General features: G+C 39.2%; 1 protein-coding gene across 5 annotated transcripts; it reads left to right on the forward strand.

Moving 5' to 3' along the window:
• The first annotated feature begins 74 nt into the window (after positions 1–74).
• Positions 75–14703, forward strand: ARMT1 (acidic residue methyltransferase 1). 5 transcript variants are annotated; one of them, XM_072827917.1, is made up of 5 exons: positions 75–233; positions 2853–2958; positions 3393–3637; positions 8829–8994; positions 13018–14703. In XM_072827917.1, the coding sequence occupies exons 1-5, from the start codon at positions 193–195 to the stop codon at positions 13783–13785; spliced, it is 1326 nt and encodes a 441-aa protein (XP_072684018.1). In that variant the 5' UTR covers positions 75–192; the 3' UTR covers positions 13786–14703. The 5 variants fall into 5 exon arrangements, with proteins under 5 accessions (XP_072684018.1, XP_072684024.1, XP_072684031.1 ...); XM_072827923.1 differs by having other exon boundaries at positions 156–321; XM_072827930.1 differs by lacking the exon at positions 75–233 and adding an exon at positions 551–1045.
• The last annotated feature ends 4128 nt before the right edge of the window (positions 14704–18831 follow it).

Below are 18831 nucleotides of genomic sequence, written 5' to 3' on the forward strand. Positions count from 1 at the left end.
CCCTCGTCCCCGGAAGATCTCCGCGTCCTCCAGCCGGCCGTTGTTTGTCTCCTCCTCGGGCACTAAATAAAGTTTCTTCATTCAAACGCATTTTTTTTTTTTTAAAGCCCCGGCCCCTCCCTCTCCCGGCTCCTCCTCCGCGCCGGGACCGCCTCCCTCCCTGCGGCGGGTGCGACGCGGGCGGCGGCAGCGATGGCCGGGTCCCCGGCGTCCCTCTCGGGACAGGACGTAGGGTTCGTGTCGCTTTCCTCGCGCAGTCCTTCCGCTGCTCTTCCTCCTCCCCGCTTCTGCGGGAAGCCGGGCGTCGCCGGAAGCCTCTGGGTAACCATCGGGGGAGTGCGGCGGGCCGAGGGGCCCCGGTGCCGCCGTCCGGCCCCGCCGCCCGGCGCGTCTGCTCGGCGGCCCCCGCTCGGCGGCCCGGGGCGGGCTGCGGGCTGCGGCCGGGGACCCGACTCGGATCGGCTCGGATCGGCTCTAGCCGTGTGGCCGAGCGCCGGCCGCCGCCCGCGCGCCCTGCCGGAATCCTCCGGTCACCCCGCTTCCCCCTGCGTCCTTCTCCGGGCCTTTTGGGAGGCGTTGGCTTCCCTTCGCGTTAAACCGCTTGTCTTTGAAGCGACCCCATCCCATGCTGCTCTTTCCTTTTTTTTTTTTTTTTTTAACTTTTCATGAGCGTCTCCGAGTTTAAGCCTCTTCTGTCCCCTTTCGGGGCGTCTCAGCGCCGAGGCTGTGATCATTTTCTATTTTGCCCTAACACGCGCTCTTTTGGGGGAGGCTAAAATTCTCTGCAGAAGTCAGGAATCTCAGATTTGTCGGGGAATAGGTTTCTTCCCATGGCCGTTGAGATGAGCCGGTGATCTCGCCGTCCAGTGCCTGCAGCTCCTCCCCTTCTACGCGTCGTGTCACAGATTTCTGGATGAAGTCGTGGATGGGCATTAAAGATGTGTGTTTGCGTAAATTGAACGGCCGAGTTTTATCTTTGAGATTCGTCCTGAGGATCGCGCGCGCGCGCACGGGGAGAGCACTGAGGACATTGACCTTATCGAGAGTAAGGTTGAGGCTGGAGGGGCACGAGTGGCCCAGAATTTGAGCAGACGTGCGGTCCGTCGTGCAAGATACAAGGGAGTGCGCGGAACCTTAAATTTTGAGCGCTGGGTTCCTCTGGCTCTACCCTGGTCTCTGACCTGGGACTTTACCCTCCCAGATGCAGGTCTTTGAGGAAACTCAGGAAATCTAGTACTGTGGACTCTTACGCAAGGCGGCGGTGGGTTGAGGTTAGGGGTCCTGACACCCCTCTTTCCCCCTTTGCTGGGAAACCTGGGTGTTATACCCAGGTTTTGGTATAACCAAACTTTTGACTCGCTCAAGATTTAACTACTGCACTTGGGTGATCTGGAGATATACATGAACTGATAACCTAAGTTTCGTGCTCTAAAAATGCACAGAATTTCATCACTCACCGAAGTCTAATTTTTTTTTTAAGATTTAATTTATTTATTCATGAGAGAGAGAGGCAGAGACACAGGCAGAGGGAGAAGCAGGCTCCTTGTAAGGAGCCCGACGTGGGACTCGATCCAGAGTCTCCAGGATCAGGCCCTGGGCCGAAGGCGGCCGCTCTACCGCTGAGCCACCCAGGAGTCCCCCAAAGTCTAATTTACTAACTGAATCCTATGCATTTGCTTAAAAAAATCATTGTATATAAAATGATCTGTAAATTTTGATTTTTGTATGCCAAGAATCAAGAGTATCCCTTTTTTTTTTTTTTAATGCAAGTCTCAAGTTTTTCCTCTAGCTTTTTCATTCTTTGGCGCTTCTAGAAAGTCTCCTAATTTTTTGGTTGGGAGAGTGTGATGGTAACCTGCCTTAATTTTGTTTGGGGGCAGAGTGGGATGGATTGGATGAAGTCACTGTGTAGGTAGAGAAGGCAGGAGAAGAAAAAAAAAAAACCTTTGAGGAGAATTAAAATTGGCTAAGAACATAGACTAAAAAGAGAGAAGCAGGCTCATAAATATCTTTATATTCTAGCACATTAGAGGCTTTCATGCAGGTTTACATCCATTGCCTCATTCATCTAAGTATATGAAGTCACCTACTAAATAATAAACCTGGCACAAGAGCCTGTTTTTTTTTTTTTTTTTTTTTTAAGATTTTATTTATTTATTCATGAGAATACACAGAGAGGAGAGAGAGGCAGAGACACAGGCAGAGGGAGAAGCAGGCTCTATGCAGGAGCCCGACGCGGGACTCGATCCTGCGTCTCCAGGATCGCGCGCCGGGCTGGAGGGCGGCTGAGCCACCGGGGCTGCCCGCAAGAGCCTGTTTGAATTTGAGGATCAGTTCTTTTAGTTTTCTTTTTTTAGGATAAGTCCTTTTTCTGTCTTATCGCATTGTTAAGTTAGTGTCTTATTCAAGAAAATAAGAGGAATAGAATGGGAAAGGTAAGAATCACGAAATGGGATCCCTGCCTTCCGCCAAGGGCATGATCCTGGAGACCCGGGATGGAGTCCCACATCGGGCTCCCAGCAAGGAGCCTGCTTCTCCCTCTGCCTGTGTCTCTGCCTCTCTCTCTGTCTCTCATGGATAGATAAATAAAATCTTTATTTAAAAAAAAAATCATGGAACAGACTCAAGGGGAGAATCTGGGATTAGAGGTACAATGCTGTTTAGCTTTCATGACCTGTAAAACCAGCAAAGTTTCAGGATTTTCCTGTGTCTTAATATAGTAGTTGAACAATGGTGGCTTACTTTATAATACTTATATGAAAAGGAATTTTGATTCAAATGAAACTGGAAGATGGCCAATCTGCTGATAATAACGCTAAGTAATGTACTGTGTATGTGGCTCTCTCTTCTAGATCGTTTGCATATCTTACAATTAAAGACAGAATACCACAGATCTTAACCAGGGCTATTGATACATTGCATCGACATAAAAGTGAATTTTTTGAGAAACATGGAGAGGTAATACCGTGTTTTCAGTTTAATTTTTCGTTAACTCTTTTTTTTTTTCCTTGTTAACTCTTTAACAGAAACACAATAGCTGTTTTCCTTCTATGGTAAAGATCTTGCCTCCAGAAGATAAGAACCAAAGGGTTCCTAAGAAGAAACTTAAAAAAAAAAAAAAAAAAAAAGGATAGAATCGATAAGACAGGATAATGTGTGTGTTCTTTGATTTTCAACTGAAGAACTCTGAATTTCAGTGTTTATAATGGTTCGTAAAAGACATGAAATGTAGTTTGGAAAGCTAGTATTTTTTTTTCCTTCTTTAAGACCTTAAAAATGTTTTATGGTAGAGGACTTATTCCTGTATAAATTAACCATTTACATATATGAATTATATATTTATGGATTATTTATATATTTTAGGTATATAAATTTTTTTCATTTTTCTGCAGAAAGGCACAGAAGCTGAAAAGAAAGCAATTTCTCTTCTTTCTAAATTACGAAATGAATTGCAAACAGATAAACCAATAATCCCCTTTGTTGAGAAGTTTGTTGATACTGACATATGGAATCAGTACTTAGAATATCAGCAGAGTCTTTTAAATGAAAATGATGGAAAACCCAGATGGTTTTACTCACCTTGGTTGTTTGTAGAATGCTACATGTATCGTAGAATTCATGAAGCAATTATCCAGAGGTAAGTACATAACATCAAATTATAAATGTTTAGATGACTTAATGCTTTTTTGAAGTTATAAAATGATAAGTTTAAAAACCAGTGGAAGCGAGAATTCAGTTCAACAGATACTAGTGGCAGTATTGGACATTTCTGCAAATGTTATTGATATAATAGATTCTTGGCAATTATATCTTAATATAATATCCGGGGGTGCCTGGTTGGCTCGTTTGATAGAGCATGGGACTATTGTTCTGAGGGTTGTAAGTTCCAACCTCACATTCAGTATAGAGATTATTAAAAATGAATTTTTTCAAACTCCAATAAAAAATACAAAAAAAAGGCAAATCGAGCTCCAATAAAAATACCAAAAAAAAGAATTTTTTTTAAAAGGATATATCTGAAATGGGAACTAATTAAAAATTCTTATGAAGACTTAGTTTTAGAGTAAAATTATATTTCCTGAACAAAAAATGTTAATTTCAAATAATTATTTCTTTTTTTTATAATAAATTTATTTTTTGTTGGTGTTCAATTTGCCAACATACAGAATAACACCCAGTGCTCATCCCGTCAAGTGCCCCCCTCAGTGCCCGTCACCCATTCACCCCCACCCCCCGCCCTCCTCCCCTTCCACCACCCCTAGTTCGTTTCCCAGAGTTAGGAGTCTTCATGTTCTGTCTCCCTTTCTGATATTTCCTACCCATTTCTTCTCCCTTCTTTTCTATTCCCTTTTACTATTCAAATAATTATTTCTGTAAAATAAGACAGGACAAAGTAATCATATTTTATTTATAAAAATAGATAATATGTCAGTTAATTTGGGGTAAGAAGTCAACAGAAATGTGATCACTACAGTGTTTTTTGCACTACCTTAATTCTTAGCCCTTTCTTTTTTTTAATGGCTAGATTACAGACAGACTTTAAAAGTTAAACACAAATCAAAATTATTTTTTATAGGCTTGTTTATACTAATTTTATTTTTCCTAGGAAAATTCTGATATAGAACCGATTTAGAAAGCAGAAGAAAATGTGTATCATCCTTTTAGGTAATTGGTTAAAAGATACAGGTTTGCTAAAAGAAATTCTTTGGTAATAGTTCAAAACATAGGAAAGGATAATTTAGAACAATTGGTCAAATCAGCACTAATAATAAAATAAAATAAATATATGGGGAAACAAGTTGAGTCTATTCATTAGCTTTTTCTATCTAAATCTTTAGAAATTATTTTTTAAAGTGACAGCTTGTTTTTGCTGAATAAGTGCATTAATTAATAAGTTGTGTCTCACTCTGCAACCACTGCTGAATAAATGTATTTTAAAACTTTTGCTTTAAAAGCAAAGTATATATACTATTAAAAATGTAGCACATTGCCTGACACAGGGGAGGCACTTAAGCAAGATGATAGCTAATACTAGGAGCTGTCGTGTTTTGGACACCAGCTATGTTCCAGTTACTTTGCAGCCCACTGAAGTATAGATATTAATTATGGTTTTCATTTTACAGTTGAGGAAACTGAGGTCTGATGATGTTATTAATAAGTTACCTGGGGTTACATGGGTACATGGCTGGTAAATGGTAAAGCCATTACTTGACCTTGGTCTGTGTAAATCTGCTTAGAGCCCTCATTAAACCTTCTTTTTTCAAGTAGCAGATTTGGATGTCTGTCAAGGACTAAAATGAGTCTGAAATTCTGGGTGATGGTTTCATAAATCTGGAAAATATCCATGGTATGAGTCAAAGCTGCTGAACTGTTGAAACATGGGGTAGCTCCCTGTGTGGGATTGAGGGAGTTTGGAAGATAGAAGGCTAAAAGGAATATGTTTCTAAGTTTGATTTTGGAGGTAGATTAGGTTCAGAATTTAAAAATTTAGGGTAGAAGTTTACAAATCTGGCTGCACATTTATAACCTAGTTAGAGGAGAAATTTTTTTTTTTTAAACATGTAGGGTTTGAAATCATTATATTAAAATAAACACCAATGGTTTAATTTATTTGCAGTAGGGCCTGGGCATCAGTTTTTCTTTCCATGCCTCAGGGAGATTCTGGACATCCTGGCTTGATATACCCACTGGTTCAGGAACAGCTTTATTAAAAGGGGTCAAGGCAAAATATAGCTTTAAGTTGCAGGAACAAGAATGTTAGAGCTCTCCTCAAGTGATCTCTGTGGCTGACACTCAAAAGTCAGGAAATTTGTAGCAGAACTCAGGATTTAGGTCTATGTGTGGAAGATATATCCTATAGGAGAACTAGTGCTGAATATTTTTAAATGTCCAATTCATAGAAGGAATTCCTCTCCTGGGCCTGTGATAGCTCCAGTGACCAAAGTAGGATCTTTACTTTTCTAGGCTCCCAAAGTACACATTAGCTTTAAGATATGTTTATGTTGATTTTGCCCCTTACACTGAAATATACTTCTAATTTTCTTTGCCAAGATGCATGTTTTATAGTTTTTATAAGAGTTAAATAGGTTGGGCAGCCCGGGTGACTCAGTGGTTTAGTGCTGCCTTCAGCTCAGGGCCTAATCCTGGAGACCCAGGATCGAGTCCCATGTCGGGCTCCCTGCATGGAGCCTGCTTCTCTCTCTCTCTCTGTCTCTCATGAATAAATAAATAAAATCTTAAAAAAAAAAAAAGAGTTAAATAGGTAAGTAATCTGCAGGTCTAAATTAAGACTTAAAGCATCAGCCGTATGCAAAATTTAAATAGATTAAGTGAATGTACTTCAGATATTGAAAAATAAAAGTACAAAGAAAATAGCAGACATTTTAAAGCTTTTAATAAAGTATAATGTATATCCAGAACGTATCTTAAGTGTTCAACAATCTTTACTAGAACACACTTAACGTCCTAAGCACCCAGATCAAGAGGCAGAACCTTACTAGGACCCAAAGAAGCCTCCCCTATGGCCCCATTCCATCCTGCCATTCCCACCCCTCAAGAATAACACTATCCTGTGTTAGTTTTGCCTGTTTTAAAAACTACATTTAAGTGAAATTATTTTGGAGATAATTTTGTGTCTGGCCTCTTTCATTCAGTGTACATTGTCAGGATTCATCTATATTGTTGCATATAAATGTAAATAATTTTCATTGTTACATCAGATTACATTATATGCATATATCACAGTCTGTTTATTCCATTGTTGATGGATATTTGAGTAGTTCCCAGCATGGGGTTATTATGAAGAATACTGCTACCAACATTTTAGCACATGTTTTTGGTGAGCATACACATGTATTTCTGTTGGGTGTAATCCAGGACTGGAATACCTGGTCATAGTTTGTGCACATATACAGCTTTAGTAGATTCTAAAATAGCAAACACTTTTAGAATCAGAAATCATATATAAGTGTAGGAGTTTACTAAATACAAGGAATAAGGCTCACTCTTAATATAAGTTGTGACTTTAATGATAGACTAATAAAACAGTAGAACAAGGATTGGCAAATTGTTCTGTAAAGGGTGGAATAGTAAATACTTTAGACTCTAGGGGCCACATGGTCTTTGTTGCAGCTCCTTGGCTCTGTCCTTGCAGTGCAAAGCAGCCACAGATAGTGTGTAAATGAACAAGCATGACTGTGTGTCAATAAATGTTCTTTATGGACACTGAAATTTGAATTTCATGTGTTTTAAAATAATCCTTTTTCAACCATTCAGAAGTATAAAAATCATTCTTAGCTTACAGGTCATACAAAACAGAGTGGGCCACGATGGGTCTGCGAGCTGCAGTTTGCTCACCCTACTCTTGAACCTATGCGTCCAAATAATTTTTATCTTTTTAAGTCACTTTTTTTTTAAATATTTTATTTACTTTTTGAGAGAGAGAGACATACTAAGAGAGCACAAGTGGGAGGGAGGAGCAGGCTCCCCAGTGAGCAGGGAGCCTGATGCAGGGACTTGGTCCCAGGATCATGACCTGAGCTGAAGACAGATGCTCAACTGACTGAGCCACCCAGGCCCCTCCCCACTTTGTAAAGGTTTTATTTATTCGTTTTAAGTCACCTTGAGAGACTAATTTATTTCAGCAAAGCTGCCATTGCTGAAGTCGTCTTTTAATTCTTTGGAACTTCTTTCAGAGTCGGTGTACAAGCCTCAAAAAGAAATTAGTCTCATTATTTTTTAGTCATTCTTCGTTTTTGATAGAAAATCTATTACTCCATTTGATTTACGCCTGTCACTCTACTGAAATTTCTCTGAGTGACTTGGCTCCAGATTAACTCTAGAAAATAAAGATGTGCTATCACTGATGAGACGTTCAATAATGTGCCACAGGTTCTGAAGGAAATTCCAAAAGTGCCTTGAGCAATGGCAGCATCCTTGGAGTAAGGATGTAGCTTCCCAGGTGACTGGAAGGAGACCACAATTGTGTGGATGTATGAATCCTGGTACGTGTTTGCTTTTTCAGTGAGTCTCACATCAGTCACATTGGTTTTATCTTAAGGCGGATGACCCATGGAAAGAGGTGCTAACTTAGAGGATCAGCTGATCTGAATGTCTCTTATATTTGGTTCTGTAAAGTCTGTGATGTTCTTATTTATACTTGCTAGATATGTTATTAGGTCAGTATTAATATTATTTGATCTCATTGGACAGCATAAAGCCCCGGCAAGTATATCACCATTGGTCAAAACCCAAAAAACTACATATATGTCAAACTTTGTCAAAATTTGTTATTACAGTAAAATTTATGTTAATATTTTCTGATTTCTTGCTAGTTGTTGTGTTCCCATAGTACCATGTGTTTGACTCTCTTGGTAATTATCATATTATATACAAATATATGCATATGTTTGTTTCGTGAAACCCTGCCACATTTAGCATGCAAAAAATATTTGTTAAAGTAAGGCAGTTATCTTGAAAAGTTGTTTCTTTCTCCTTTTGCTCTAGAAACCTTACTGGGTAAATAATTATGGATATGGGTATATCAGTATAATTATTCCAAATTCCAGTAAAATATTTGATCAGGGAACTTCTGACAGTTAACTAAAATGAGTTTGGGGATTTATTTTTGTGTAATTTGATCAAATTGATTTATTTTGTGTAATTTGATAATTATTTTTCTGTAACCTGATTTATGTTTGATACAGTGTCTATTACCAGTAATATTCTCTTTCCTTTAAAAAAAACTGCAATTACCCAAATGTTAAAAGAAAAAAAGAAGGTATAGAGTTTTATAAATGTTTGTCCTAAATGATTTTCTCTTCCTATAGTCCACCAATTGATGACTTTGATGTATTTAAAGAATCAAAAGAGCAAAATTTCTTTGAGTCACAGAAATCTATTGTTGCTTTGTGCACTCACCTACAAGAGTTGGTAACAGCTATCAAAGACCTAGATGAAAATCAGCTGAAAGATGAATTTTTCCGACTTCTTCAGGTAAATGTGATAATTAATCTCATGAGCCTATTCGTATATTCAATTCAAAGATGGTATTAATTTAACAACAAAGCACATGTATGTATTGTCACTTAAGTTATAATGGATCTTTTTTTTTATCATTTTAGTGATAGTGTTGTTTAAAAGATGAAAATCCACCTAATTTGAAAATGTGTTTTTTTTTTTCTTAAAGATTTTATTTATTTATTCATGAGAGACACAGAAAGAGAGAGAGAGAGGCAGAGACACAGGCAGAGGGAGAAGCAAGCTCCATGCAGGGAGCCCGACTTGGACTCGATCCTGGGTCTCCAGGATCATGCCCTGGGCTGAAGGCGCTAAACTGCTGAGCCACCTGGGCTGCCCTTTAGAGTTTTTAAAAAAAGATTTTATTTATTTATTCATGGGGGCGGGGGGAGGTGCAGAGACACAGAGGGAGAAGCAGGCTCCATGCAGGGAGCCTGATGTGGAACTTGATCCGGGGTCTCCAGGATCAGGCCCTGGGCTAAAGGTGGCGCTAAACTGCTGAGCCACCTGGACTGCCCCTGAAAATGAGTTTTGAAATCTCAAAGTTGAAAGTGATTTTAGTGGCATAGGAGTCATCTGGCTTTATAGCTTCTGTCATTCTTGAGAGAAAATATTTCACAGTCATTTGGTTGGCCTAGCCTGCCTTGGGCTTGAATGCTGGTTCTGTTACTTTGTTGTTGGACCTGAGGCAAGGTACTTAATCTCTCTGAGCTACAGTTTTCTCACCTGTAAAATGAGGATGCCATATTTACCTTGTCATTTGACGTGAGAATGAAGGTAGATTCAATTGTGTCAGCATGGAGCACAGAGCCTAGAACAGCCAGCCTGCTGCTGTTGTCAGGTGGAAACACTCAGGTGGTCAATGGCCTGTTTAATATGATTTTATTACATTTCTTCATCTGTCTTGCATTAAGTTCAGGTTTTAGTTCTCATTCAAAACATCCTAAGATTTAAGATGTGTTATTAGAATCAGAACTATTTGAAAATGTGTGGTTTTATGCAACAATATCCCCAGCCCTCATCTCCCAGACAAAGTTAAAAGCATTTTCCAGAAAGAGATGCTCTTAGGAAATGCCAGAAAGAGAGAGAAAGCAGGGCAGGAGAATGGGGATGTTGGGGGAAATGCAAGGGAGCAGTTTTAAGTGGGGCTGCCAAGCAGTTTTAAGCCTCAGAGGGTGATGGGGTAAGACACGAGACAGGTGAGGGAGTGGGTCACATTGCAGGTGTGGGGTAGCGTTCCTGCCAGGGTACCTGAGGTGGGAGCCTGGCAGGTGTGTGAGAGAAACTGCAAGTAGGTTCTGCAGAAACGAGGTGAGATGAGAGGATTGGAAGGGCCACAGAAGGCCTCGTAAGCATTTTTACTCGCATTGCAATAATCGGGGAGCTATTAGAGTATTTTCATCAGAGGAGTAAGAAGGATCAACATGTTTCAAGGATTACTTCTTGGGACACATGGAAAGGGTACAAGGCTAGACATGGGGAAGTCTGTTACTAATGCAACTTGGGTGAGCGATGACTGGTCGCTCTTGGTAGCTTCTTGGTCGAAGAAGTTTAAATGGCACCAGCACTCTGGAAATACTTTGACAATACAGATGACGGAATCCTGTTAAAACTTGAAGGACACGCAGTGTAAGGTGCATGATTAAGAGGAAAGGCTTATTTTAAGTTGGGAAGAAAAGTTGTTTCAGGGTATTGTTAAATAATAAGCCTAATTATCCCCCCCCCCCACCCCCTCACCCCACCCCCGCTGGAACTATCCTTTATGCACAGTTTAGAATTTTAAAAAGGAAAAAAAGCAGTATCTAGTCAGTCTTTACCCCTCGATGGCCCATTGTTTCAGGGAGTGACCTTTGACTCTTATCTTTGTCCCATGAGTCTAGTAAGTTGTAAAGAAGGAGAAATACCAGTCTGTTTTCTGTCCTCGAATTTGGCCGCATAAATGAGGCCAAAGTTTCAAAGTTTCCCCCTGTTAGCCCTCACGATGACCAGCAGGTTAACTTCCCACAAGAAACCTGAAGGTGTTTTAGTTTGCAGGGAACACTGATCTGTTTTTAGAAGCCAGAACACCACCACCATCCACAGAGCGAACAATTCAGTGCCTGCTTTGTCAGACTGGATGCTGGGCTTGTGATGGCAAGGAAAACCGGCAGTTCTTGCTATCATAGAACCTGTAATCTTGAGGGAATATAGATGGACAAATAATGGCACAAATCAACATGGAATTACAAACTGGAAGATGGCATGAGGGAGATGTGCAGGCAGCGGACGGAGATCCTGACGCCAGCTGAGGGGTACCGTAGCCTACACTGCTGTGTTCCGCATCAGGTGGACACTTACCATTAAGCCTCACAGTGAAAAACATCCATTTATCTTATTATTCATAAGATGATGATATTATTCATTCATCCACAATATTATTTAAAATAATATTCTTAGGATGTGCATTTTCCTCTTATTTTGAATCACACAAGAGTAGAGTATGTTTACAGGGTATTGTGTATGTTACTTAAATATAATGTCAATTCTCACAGTAACTCTACAAGGTAAGTGCTGTTATGTCATTTTTCAGTTGGGGGTGCTAAGCCTTAGAGAACATACATAATTGACCAACAGTTATTAACTAGAAGTTATATTAACTTTCTATTTATATTATATACTATATAAATATATATTACTATATATATTAATATATTAATATATATTATATATAATTATATATAATGGTATATTAACTAGAAATGTTGGGATCTGAACCCACATCTGTTTCTAGAGCCTGTACTCCTAAACACATAATTTAATTACATACCATCTTCTATAAAATAAGCTTCAGTATCATTTCAATTTAAAGTGGAATGATACATGATTGGAGTTGGAGGGTCTTTAGACATCACTTTGCCCAATTTCTTTATTTTTCAAGTAAGAGAACTAAATACCGAAGAGATTGCTTGGTCCTAGTTATACAACTACTGAAAGAAACTGAGCAGTTTGGGGAGGGAAAAGGGAACTTCTTTTTCTCTTGACTTTGAATTTTTATTTATTTTACTATTATTATTATTTTTTAAGATTTTACTGGCAGCCCCAGTGGTGCAGCAGTTTAGCGCCACGTGCAGCCCGGGGCATGATCCTGGAGACCCTGGATCAAGTCCCATGTCGGGCTCCCTGCGTGGAGCCTGCTTCTCCCTCTGTCTGTGTCTCTGCGCCTCTCTCTCTCTGTCTCTATGAATAAATAAATAAATAAATCCCTTAACTCTTAAAAAAAAAAAAAGATTTTACTTATTATTCATGAGAGACAGAGAGAGGCAGAGACATAGGCAGCAGGAGAAGCAGGCTCCCCGAGGGGAACCTGATGTGGGACTAAATCCCAGGACCCGGGAATCACAACCTGAGGCAAAGATAGACGCTCAACCACTGAGCTACTCAGGTGTCCCAGACTTTGGATTTTTAAATAAACTTTGTAGCCTCTTTTTTTTTTTTTTTTTTTTTGTTAAAGATTTTTATTTATTTATCCGTGAGAGACACAGAAATAGAAACATAGCAGAAGGAGAAGAAGCAGGCTCCCCTCGGAAAGCCCAATGCAGGAGTTGATCCCAGGACCCTGGGATCACCACCTGAGCCGAAGGCAGATACTCAACCACTGAGCCAGGCATCCCTTGTAGCATCTTTTTACAGAGAAATATTCTAATGTCTGCAAGATGCAAAATCATTCTCATTTAAGCCATCCAGGTCATTAACTTCATTCAAACTCGTTTTTTTAAAAAAAATTTATTATATAGTGACCAATAAAATGTTTCATTGTCTTAACCTGGTTTATACATCATGATGTAAACACAGTGTTTGTATTATTAGAGAAGGTGTAGATCTGAAGGTTATTTTATATCGAGTGTTGTGGAAATGAATTTTATGAATAGTTTTAACAACTGTTCCCCCCACATTTTACGTAATAGACTTTTGTTGGTTATTCAAAAGAAGGGTAAAAGTTATGTACTTTTTCTTTTTCAGATTTCACTGTGGGGAAATAAGTGTGATCTGTCTCTATCAGGCGGGGAAACCAGTTCTCAGAAAATCAATATAATAAATTCTTTGGAGGAACTAAAACCTCTGATTTTAGTGAATGACATGGAACGTCTTTGGTCGCTGCTTAACAACTGCAAGAAAACAAGAGAAAAAGCATCTATTACTAGAGTTGATATTGTTCTGGATAATTCTGGGTTTGAACTTGTTACAGATTTAGTTTTAGCTGACTTTTTGTTGTCCTCACAGCTGGCTACTGAGATCCATTTTTATGGAAAAACTATTCCGTGGTTTGTTTCTGATACTACTATCCATGATTTTAACTGGTTAATTGAACAAGTCAAAAGTTCTAATCATAAGTGGATGTCCAAGTGTGGGGTTGACTGGGAAAATTATATTAAAATGGGCAAATGGGTTTACCATGACCATATATTTTGGACTCTGCCTCATGAATTCTGTGTAATGTCTCAGGTTGCTCCTGACTTGTATGCTGAACTACAAAAGGCACATTTAATTTTATTCAAGGGTGATTTGAACTATAGGAAGTTGACAGGTGATAGAAAGTGGGAATTTACCATTCCATTTCATCAGGCTTTGAACGGCTTCCATCCTGCCCCTCTCTGCAGTATACGAACATTAAAAGCGGAGATTCAGGTTGGGCTGCAGCCGGGGCAGGCTGAACAGTACATGGCCTCTGAGCCCAACTGGCTGACCAGTGGCAAGTATGGAATATTTCAGTTTGATGGTCCGCTCTGACTTGCTTTAGGAACTCTTAAGTTACATAGAAAAATACGACCCACGATTTGCATCCCCAGACAAAGCAGTGTGTGAATTTAGTCACATAGCTCTTCTGCATTAGCTCTGGGAGACATGGCTTCTCAGCGTTCATTTATGTACTCTGGATGCTTTTCTCTTTGGGCATTTTGCCCACTACATTGTTTGGGAGATAAGTGGATTAATCTAGTTGTAGATATTTATGTTGGAATTTTAATAACATAATTTCAAGCGGTTTTAATGAACTTTTAATTGGTCAGAAAGTAAAATATGAGAGAATTCTGCTTTTAAAGTCAGTTAACATTGTTTTAATGCTATGCTGCATGGTATTTAATATTCAAGGAAGCATGGGATTTTATTTCACTTGTTTTGGGCTCTAGAAATAAGGGCTCTGAAAACAAACCTCTTAAATGAGACATGCTTAGAAAGAGACATTTCTTAGAACTGTGATACTTGAACAATGAAAGTAAAGATTACCTCATAAGTTAATTGTAAATTTTGTTCTCCTTGAACTTTTGCACGCATTTGTATTTTGATTGACCTGTGGAATGGATAGTAGGAAACCCAAAATTGAACAAAATGAAACATGGTATTTGAAGAACTGATATCTTTTACTTCTATTTGTGATATTCATAATCAACTGAACTATATTAATACATAAGTGCTTTACATGAACAGATTTTTAGATTGTTCTGAAGTTTTTAAAAAATGGTTTAGATAGAAAAGATTCTTATGCATTGAATTTGGAGTACTAAGTTAATTTTTTATATGCTTACCCATTTTTTGGTGACCATTAGATATTAAATTATATAAGTTTCAGGCCAGTTTGTTTTGAAACAAATCAGCAGTAAACCTGGAAATGTTTTTCTGATGATATAATAAAATGAATCATACAGAAAATCTTGTTGGTTTTATTTTCCAGTGGGAGAAGATCCAGAAGGGAAGATTAAATATGAGTCTATGTAATAAACTGATAATGTGTATGTCGCCAAAGCAGTTCTTAAATTATGTCACAATGAGGTTATGGTCTGTGTCCTTGCTAAGTGTTTCTAAAAAGTTTTGTAAAATGTTTGTTTTTATTTTTTTTTTTATTTTTATTTACTTATGATAGTCACAGAGAGAGAGAGAGAGGCAGAGAGAGACATAGGCAGAGGGAGAAGCAGGCTCCATGCACCGGGAGCCCGACGTGGGATTCGATCCCGGGTCTCCAGGATCGCGCCCTGGGCCAAAGGCAGGCGCTAAACCGCTGCGCCACCCAGGGATCCCTTGTAAAATGTTTATATAAAACTACACGTTTTAAAATATTTTATTTAAATTCAATTTGCCAACATATAGTATAACACCCACTGCTCATCTTGTCATGTGCCCTCCTTAATGCCTGTCACCCAGCTACCCTATCCCTCACCCACCTCCCCTTCTGCAACCTGTTTTGTTTCCCAGAGTTAGGAGTCTTCCTCTCTCATTTTCCCCACTCAGTTTTCCTCCTTTCCCTTATGATCCCTTTCACTATTTCTTATATTCCACATATGAGTGAAACCATATGATAATTGTGTTGTGCCCAAGATTGCAAATCCGAGAAACCACCAAGGAGCCGACACCGATGCAAGCGCACAAGGGTTTATTAGCAAGCTCGAGCTTGGGTCCAAGTGTGCCCGACACAGCAGAGCAGGGACTTGGGCCCCGAAGTGGGTTACAGCTGGGTTTTTTATAGGCTGGTCTAGGGGATTTTCAGAAGGGGTGGAAGAATTTCTCCAAGTTCTGTTTACATTCTGATGAGGGGCTTTCAAGTGCATTGAGTTCTGTTCTCATTCTAATATGGGACTTTCTACCATGCGCGTGGGCTCTGTTGTCTTTCTGATATGGGATTACCTGCCGAGGACATTGAGGACATTCTGCAGTTTTTCACATAAAGTTCAGCTCTTATTCACAGGGGCCTAAGATGGCTGTACTTGTGCTAATGCTAAACTTTAGGAGGGATGGCCTTAATTTTTCTCGACCTCCATATTGTCTTTCTCCAATTGACTTATTTCACTCAGCCTTATACCCTCCAGTTCCATCCATGTCAATGTAAATGGTAAGTATTCGTCCTTTCTGGTGGCTGAGTAATATTCCAAAGTGTATATATATCACATCTTTTTCTATTCATCTGTTGAAGGATACCGTGGCTTCTTCCACAGTTTAGCTATTGTGGACATTGCTGCACGTGCCCCTTTGGATCACTACATCTGTATCTTTGGGGTAAATATCCAGTAGTGTAATTGCTGAGTCATAGAGTATCTCTATTTTTAACTTCTTGAAGAACCTCCACACTGTTTTCCAGAGTGGCTGTACCAATTTGCATTCCCATCAATGGTGCAAGAAGGTTTCCCTTTCCCCACAGCCTTTCCAACATCCGTTGTTTTCTGGTCTTGTTAATTTTAGCCATTCTCACTGGTGTGAGGTGGTATCTCATTGTGGCGTTGATTTGTATTTCCCTGATGGCAAGTGATGTGGAGCATTTTTTCATGTGCTTATTGGCCATGTATTGGCCATACATCTTTTTTGGAGAAATGTCTGTTCGTGTCTTCTACCCATTTCTTGACTACATTGTTTCTTGGATATTGAGTTTGAATAAGTTCTTTATGGAACTTTATCTAATATATCATTTGCAAATATCTTTTCCCATTCTGTAGGCTGTCTTTTAGTGTTGGTTACTGTTTTCTTTGCTGTGCAGAAGCTTTTAATCTTGATGAGCATTTTTGCTTTTGTTTCCCTTGCCTTCATAGATGGGTCTTGCAAGAGGTTGCTGTGGCCAAGTTCAAAAGGGTTGCTGCCTGTGTTCTCCTCTAGGATTTTGATGGATTCTTGTTTCACATTTAGATCTTTAAACCATTTTGAGTTTATCTCTGTGTGTGGTGTAAGAGAATGGTCCAGTTTCGTTCTTCTGCATGTGGCTGTTCAATATTCCCAATGCCATTTTTTGAAGAGACTTTTTTCCAGTGGATATTTCCTGCTTTGTCAAAGATGAGTTGACCATAGAGTTGAGGGTCCATTTCTGGGTTCACTATTCTATTCCATTGATCTATGTGTCTTTTTTGTAAAGCTGCACATTTTGAATTTACTCTCATTTACATGTCTTCCTGTTTTAACTACTAAGTTACTAAAATATTGAACATGAGAGAATTGTTTGTAGACACTTGACATAAGTTAGAACACCACTGTATATGTGTATTGAGTTCATAGCCACAGTGTGGACTATGGTGTAATATATTGCATTTTCTAAAGCAATGGATTTTTTTTTGTTTTTATCATGTTTTATTAAGAACACAAAATTAGAATTTGGGAAGGAATAGTTCATCCCCTCCTATGAGAGCAAGGAAGCAAAAGAGCAAGCAAGAAAAGTGCCAGTTTGGAAGAGGAAGTTGGTTTAAGATGGCATTTTTCAAAAATGCTTAGCAGTGGTAGGACCTGCCTGAATGGGTTGGGTTTTTTAAATTGGAGTTTAGTTGGCACACAATATTACGTTAGGTTCAAGTGTACAACACAGTGACTGGAGAAGTCCACATGTTCTGCTATGATCAGCACACGTGTACCTTCTGTTACCACACATTGCTATCACAATACCATGGAGTATTCCCTATGCTGTACCTTTCATCTGGGTGATTGTTCATTCCCTAACTGGAAGCCTGTATCTTCCACTCCCCTTCACCCACTTTACCATCCCCCCATCCCCGTCCTCTGTGGCAACCACCAGTTTGTTCTCTGTATTTGAGTCTGTTTCTGCCTTTGTTATTTGTTTTTATAGTCTACGTATAAGTGAAATCATACGGGCTTTGTCTTTGTCTGACTTCTTTCACTTTGCATAATACCACTTCGGTCCGTCCGTGTTATTGCAAGTGGCAGGATCTTTTTTTTTTTTCTTTTTTCTTCTTTATGGCTAACACTGTGTGTGTATATCACATCCTTGTCCAGTCATCTATCAGTGGACATCTAGGTTGTTTCCATATCTGGGCTATTATAAATAATGCTCCTGTAAACATAGGGGTGATATATCTTTTTGAATTAACATTTTATTATTCTTTGGGTACATACCTAGGAGTGGAATTACTGGATGTATTATATTTCTATTTTTAATTGTTTGAGAACCCTCAATACTAAATTGGCTGCAACCGATTTACATTCCCACCCACTCTTCCTATGCAAGAGTTCCTTTTCTATTGTTTTTGAATTGTTTTAAAACCAGCTTTCTTGAGAGAGAATTCACATACAATTCATCTATTTAAAGCATACAGTACTTTAGTATATTCACAGTTGTGCAACCATTACCACAATCTAATTTTAAAACATTTTTGTTGCCCCTAAAAGAAACCCTGTACCCCTACACAGTCATTGCTCATTCCCTTCTCAGCACTTGGCAACCAGTAATTTACTGTTTATGGATTTGTCTGTTCTAGGTATTTCATATATAAAGAATAATCAAGTATTTGGGCTTTGTGGCTGGCCTCTTTCTGAGGCCATCAGTTGTAGCATGCAATGCTTTGTTCTTTTTTGTTGCCTCATCATATGGTTAGGTGGATACATGGAAATGTGGAAATGTCCTATTTATCCATTCATCGGTGATGGACATTTGGGGTGTTTCCACTTTTTTGGCTATCATGAATAATGCCACTATGAGCATTCATTTACAAGTGTTTGTGTGGACATATGTTTTCAGTGCTCTTGGGTACCTTACCTGAGAATAAGGTGCAAGATCCATGGCAAGTATGTTTAAGTATGTTTATGAACTGTCAAACATTCCCCAAGCATTTGCAGTGTCTTACATTCCCACAAGCTCTGAATGAGGGCTCCAATTTCTCCATATCCTTGTCGGCACTTTTTATTATCTATGTTTTTTATTACAGTGTGCTACTGGGTGTAAAGTGGTATCTCATTGTGGTTTTGATTTGTATTTCCCTAATGACTAAGGGTTAGCGTATTGGAGCATATTTGCCTGTGCTGATTGGCCATTTGTGTATCTTCTTTGGAGAAATGTCTTTAATTCCTTTGTCC

The sequence above is a fragment of the Canis lupus genome, chromosome 1 (assembly GCF_048164855.1).
Source record: "Canis lupus baileyi chromosome 1, mCanLup2.hap1, whole genome shotgun sequence".
Lineage (NCBI taxonomy): Eukaryota > Metazoa > Chordata > Mammalia > Carnivora > Canidae > Canis > Canis lupus.

Coding starts and splice junctions, on each gene's coding strand:
- ARMT1 (XM_072827917.1), top strand. CDS start 193: ATGGCCGGGTCCCCGGCGTCCCTCTCGGGACAGGACGTAGG. Junction 234..2,852: donor CTCTCGGGACAGGACGTAGG/GTTCGTGTCGCT, acceptor TCTCTCTTCTAG/ATCGTTTGCATATCTTACAA. Junction 2,959..3,392: donor TTTTTGAGAAACATGGAGAG/GTAATACCGTGT, acceptor ATTTTTCTGCAG/AAAGGCACAGAAGCTGAAAA.